The sequence below is a fragment of the Trachypithecus francoisi genome, unplaced genomic scaffold (genome assembly GCF_009764315.1).
Source record: "Trachypithecus francoisi isolate TF-2019V2 unplaced genomic scaffold, Tfra_2.0 Lachesis_group15, whole genome shotgun sequence".
Taxonomy (NCBI): domain Eukaryota; kingdom Metazoa; phylum Chordata; class Mammalia; order Primates; family Cercopithecidae; genus Trachypithecus; species Trachypithecus francoisi.
Genome location: NW_022681460.1, coordinates 77,952,281 through 77,958,280, shown reverse-complemented (window position 1 = coordinate 77,958,280; position 6,000 = coordinate 77,952,281). Strand labels below are relative to the sequence as shown.

General features: G+C 40.5%; 1 protein-coding gene across 8 annotated transcripts in view; it reads left to right on the top strand.

Moving 5' to 3' along the window:
* ECT2L (epithelial cell transforming 2 like) overlaps positions 1 to 6,000 on the top strand; it is a 109,703-nt gene that overhangs the window by 19,780 nt on the left and 83,923 nt on the right. For all 8 annotated transcript variants that reach the window (XM_033235309.1, XM_033235306.1, XM_033235312.1 and 5 more), the window contains exon 3: positions 1,170 to 1,282. In XM_033235309.1, the coding sequence (XP_033091200.1) occupies positions 1,170 to 1,282 (113 nt within the window). The remainder of the gene's footprint in view (positions 1 to 1,169; positions 1,283 to 6,000) is intronic.

The following is a 6,000-nucleotide window of genomic DNA, read 5'->3' as shown; positions in this document are numbered from 1 at the left end:
CATACTTTAAAATAGAACAAGTTTAATTCATAGGGTTAATTTTACTGTGATACATTGGGTCTCATGTTGCCATATTTTTAAAGAAAAACTCTCTAAAGAATTTAGCTTTTGATTCAGTTTAAACAAAAATAAACTTAGCTTTGTTCCAAAGCCAGTCTCTTCTCACACCAGTCCCCATCTCCTACCTTAAGGGAGGCTCCAGATGGCCTCCCTTTCCACTCAGTACCTCCAGGGACAAAATAGAGACCTCCAGGACATACAATTGCTGGAGACAGGGGAGGCATATGAGAAGGTGCTTTTGGTGGTGGAGGCTGGGAATGTTCATGCATGTGTTCCTGTGTATTTCTGTAATCCTCTCTCCCCTCCTGTGCCAATTGGATGGTTCCATGTGGCCTGGGGATGCCTCTCCTATTTTAAGGTAATTCAGGAAGTCGTGATTTAATGGCTTATGGTGGCTCTGGCAATAGAGAAGGCGAACTGAGTGCTCAGAGCTCTCATGGGTGCTCTTGTGAGTTCAGCCTCATTCACCGGGAAAGGAGACTAGACCAGGCTGGGGCTAAAGCCTAACCTATGATAAGAACAGTGAGTTTGTTATCTCTATCTGAGCAAAGCTGGACCGAAACCCAGGTTTGGGGGATTCTGGTCCTTAATGTATATCTTCCCTAGAGACATGTCTCTGTTGGCTATTAAGTGATACTTACTTTCATCTTGGTGGGTGCTATGAAGATCCACAGTTGTGAGTTAGTGAAGTTGTACCTACCTCAAATGGTCCTGTTCTCACAATTAAATGAGTGTAGCCCGTATATGTTTTCAAGATGAAATGTATGGACTCTGTTTCCCTAGGCCACATTAGCCTAGGTAGAAACAAGATCCAGGAATCATTACCTCTTTGTTTTCCACAGGCCCTTCTTGGGCCCCTCTATAATTACATCCCTGCCAGTCTTTCCCATCAGCCCACCCAACAAGTCTGGGCCTGTCAGTATCCCTGGGTAAAAAGTTTAACCTGAAAGGAGAGACCTTTCTCTCTATATGTGAAAGCGCTGTGTGAACTGTAATGCACTCTGCAAATATTAGCAGTGAGGTTGCTGGTAGATTGTCTAAAGATTGCTTAGCAATTAAAAACATTGAACTGTAGAGCAAAATGTCACTTCCTCCCCTCCCCCTTATAGCTCTTTCAGGAAAGAGTGGCTCTTATAAGTCATTGGTTTGACCTCTGGACTAACAAGCAACGTCAAGAATTCTTACTCACGATTTTTTTAAGATGCACTAAATCACAGTTAAGGTAAGTGTAGCCTAATGATGTAATTAACATTGATTCTTAAAGAAAACCATACATAAATGTTTATATAACCTTTAAGAGATGTTTTGTTCCTAGGGGAAAAAAAACCAGGCAATTGATATTTTAAGGTTTATAAACAGACTCTTCCAGTGCCTGCTTTCTCCTTTTCTCCTTGAGGCTAAAGTGGAGCTGTGGGGGGATTTAACGCTTTCATACTATGGTGGGACTGTTTCATGTTGGCAAAAACACAATGGCTTTAGTCAGTGAATTTTTAACATTCTCTTAGCATATTAAATTTTCCTTGGAACCATCAGACAGACAATATATTGCAAATGGATATCTGGGACATAGGTAGGCAAAATCATTAAATAAATGGATGGATCTAAAAAATATATGACAAGTGACAGTGGTTGAAACATTTAGGAATATGAGCAAGACTTATACAGCCCTAGTCAAGGATTGCCAAGAGGGTTTTCTTTCTTTTTCTTCCCCTTCCCTCATGTTATATCTGTAATTTACTTTAAAACACTCAGCACAGACAATGTGACATCTGTGAGTTGAAGTTATGCCCAGGGTCAGCTCATGTTCTGGTCAGGAATGAATACTCTAGGAGTCATTAGCCAGCTCTAGTTTGGAAGGTCAAAATACCTGAGTTATCAGATACTTTACTAATTAGCATAGCAAATATCAGGCATTTTTCTCAAAACAACCTGTGGCTTGTTAACTAGCCAGACGAATGTTAGAAATGGATTCTCTTTTGTGAAGTTAAAGGTATTCAAGATATGTGTGGACTGACCGAAATATTCTAGAGAGCCCTCCAGCTTGCCTGGGTGTGGCTGAAGAATCCAGCCTGGCTGGTAGCGGGTGTGTGGCAGGATGGTTTTCCAGCCTTCAATGCCAAATAAATGGCCTTATGTTAGTCTGGAGGATTTCTGGTAGCCCGAGGCCAACAATGAGGGTAAAAATAATAGAATACTGTTTCTGAAACATTGTCCTTTCGAATGAACCTTTTACCCAGAGGAGAGAGAGCTGGGACTTCGTCAGGCCTACAGAGGAGACTGTGTGAAGTTGTTTGGGCTTATTTACTAATGTTTGTTTAGAAAAACTCTAAGTATGGCATCATTTGATGTTAGGTACTTTCACTAGAACTTGGTGGTGAGGTTGCAGGAGAGGGTAACCTTCGGATGTCTTAGATAGCCCGCAAAAGTATCTGGGAGTTGTGCATGATCAAATTGGCGTATTTTAGGTGGAGCACTTGCTTCTTGTTCTTTCTTACGTATTTTCCTGCCAGTCTCTTTTGATCAGTCATTTTTTCTCTCCTCCTCACGTGTCGGCTACTCCTGCATCTGTGGGTACAAAGCAGATTGTTAATGGACTCTCCCAGTGGAGTCACTGGAAGGAGACAGGCATCTTCCTGGCTCGGTTGAAAGAGGCAGCAAAGACAGGGCACGGATAAACAGGCCCTTCAGTCAATGTTGAAATATCAGGGGGAAGAGACATTTTATGATAGTCACTGGCTATGTTTCCTTTTACTCCAACTTTGCAGTTTTCAAGATAAGAAAATAACAGATCAGACGTCACATTTATAACCACTTTGTGCGTCGTGTTCTAGGCTCAGGTATCATAAACCAGGCAATTTTAGTCATGACCACTGGAGGTCATTAGAGATCTTGTGGTATATTTTGAAGCAGCTTAATTTAGGCCTGGCATTTTGTCACTGGAAATTGCATCCTTTGTCTGGTAACTGAATTTTTTTTTCTGAGACAAAAATATAAAACTAACCTGTTCAGTGAAAGCATTTTTTTTTTTTTTTTTGATAGCAGTAGCATTTCTTCAGAGAGCAGACTGTATTTCACAGTTCCATGAAATTCCATGATCATAACCACATGTTTAGACCATTTCATCACCCCACAAAGAACCCCCCTACCCATTAACAGTAACTTCTCATCTCCATCCCTCTAGATCTGGGCAAACAATAATTTACTTTCTGTCTCTATAAATTTGCCTATTCTGGACTTTTTGTATAAATGGAATTAGGCAGTATGTGGTCTTTTGTGACTGGCTTCTTTCACATATTATAGTGTTCTCAAGGTCCATCCATTTTGTAGCACGTATCAGTACTTCTTTCCTTTTTGTTGCCAAATATTATCCCATTGTATGGATATGCTATATTTTATTTATCCACTTATCAGATGATGGATGTACGGACTGTTTCCCATCTTTATTTATAATAATTATTATAAATAATGCTGCTATGAACATCTGTGTCCAAGTTTTTGCATAGGGATATTTTTATTTCTCTTAGCTATACATATAGGAATGGAATTGCTAGGTCCCATGGTAGTACAATCATTTTTAATTATTAAGCATTTCTTTTGAATCATTTATTCCTGTAGTCTTGCCTACCCAATAACTGTAAATAAGCTTGTTAATAAATGAAATAAATTAGCATTATTTGAATGCTTGAAATCTTTATAAGTAAGCTAGGCTATATTTGTGCAATACCTTTCTTTCAAGGTAGAGAGACCATTGTTTTAGATGTTTTGTTTTATAATTTCCAAATAATTTTTGTTTTAATTCAGTTATAAACAGGGTATTGCAATATTGGTGGGAACTGTTATCACAATTGTCTTAAAAAAAATTCTTAATCTCTATGAGATATATTCAAATATCTTAGAGGTTTCTTTCCTGTCCTAATAAATATTCCCTATTGTTAAGTTTTAAGATGATTTCCTAAGTGGAATTTTATGATATTTAAGACATTTTTTTAAAGGTTCAGCTTCTTAAACCATCCTTCTGGCAAATTCTCCTTCTCACCACAACTAAAATGTCCCTTCTCCTGGGAAGCCTTCTCTGCTTGTCTTTCATGCCCAGCAACTTTATATCTCAATTGTGGCTTTTCCTCAGTATGTTATGGCCCCATGTCATCCACATGACTAATGGTTTCCAGTGATGTCTTTCCCCTGCCACTTGACTAGGTTGACCTTTCCTGTGACTCCTTAAAGGAAACTGGGTTGCTTGTGTCTGTTACGCTTGGAGACACCTATGAGGAGTCTGAATCAGTCTCCTTGCCACACTAGTTTAACCGGTTTTGAATTGCCTCTGCTTAGTGCCTGGTAATTCCTTAAACAAAAGCCTTTGGTTTCAGAGCCGGAGCTGCTCAAACTTGCAGCTTTCCTCGGTGGGTGGGGCAGCATCCATGCAACTGCATTCCCTAGAGGGGGAATGCATTGATCCAGGTGTGTATGTGTGTGTTTGTGTGTGTGTGTGTGAGATAACAAACAGCCCATGAAGGATTCGCTCTCGTCACTTTTCTCCATCAGAGCAGACTCGAAATGGGGTTGGAGGGCAGAAAAATGTATCTACCAAGGTGTATTAAGAGAGAACAGCCCCGACTCCCACTTCCATTCTTCCTATGCAGCCTGCGAGGGCTCACTTGAGGACGTCTGTCTCAGCTGTGATCTGTGAGGCAATCTGGTGCGCAGTTTTTCAGAGACAACATACTCCTAGGTTAATTTTAAATATAGAACAGCCACATCACTCTCAGTTACTGAATGTCCATTAAAAAGGAGAATATTTCTGTGTGGAGATGGTGAAGATGTTAAAGAAAAAAAACATGGAATGAAACTTGATGAAGACAGTAAAGCAGACGTTATTGAGAACCATGGAGATAGCAGATAGCTATAGGGACTGCTGCATGGGGTCAGGGGAGAGAGATTGGGCTCAACTTCAGATGCAGCATGGACAAGTGGGAACGGATAGCCAAGGAGCAGGCTGGGGCTCAGTGGATGGAAAATTACTCAAGGAAACATCAGGGGTAAGTGGGGATCTGAATACACTGACCCAACAGGACTCTTGCTGAAGACAGGCCAGGGTGCCCAGACAACACCTGGGGGAGGGTGGAGGATGAGGAACCTGATAAGATATTCAGGGTGGGGGTTCTTCCTAAACTGACTTGACAGGGCTCTTTACTAAAACAGAATTTTATAAGGAAGTGCACAGGTGGGTCAAAGGGAAGTTTCAGAAGCTTGACTAAAGTTTGATCAAGCAGAGAATCTTTGTCAGAGAGGAGAGGGGAGTACTCAAAGTGAAAGTGTACACTTGTATCTAAAACGACTGTTTTCTAAATATCCAAGGCAAGTCTGGAAATTCAAGTCATCTTGCTTCCTTCCCCTTCGCCCAGTATTCTGCATATGTTCCTGTCCTTCTACACACGTGGGCTGGTTAAGGACAACCACATGAAATATTAGCATTTGCAATTGGGATGGTTTTTAGAGGTGAATGATGCTTAAAAAAAAAAAAGAAACGAAAAAGAAAATCATTGAGTTTTAAAAGGAAAAAGCAAAAAGCAAAGCTCTTTGATTGGATGGATGGAGGGAAGGTTATTGGCCTATATTAGGCAACATCCACTGGCTTGAAGTTCTCACTCCCATTTTGTGTGTGTGGAGCTGCTCTCTCTCCCTTTCTCATGTTGAGCTTCTCTGTCTACTGCTTGACACCACCTGACACTATGTGACATGCAGGACTTGTTTTTTTGCTGTCTGCCTACCCCACTAGAATAAGGGCTCCATGACAGCAAAGACTTTGGTGACTCTTTTCATCTCTAGCACTTAGAGCCATACCAGGCACATAGCAGCCACTCAATAAATGCTTGTTGAATGAATTCAGATATCTAAAGCACTCCTAATTCCAAAAATGACAAAAAGATAATCAGAAAAAAA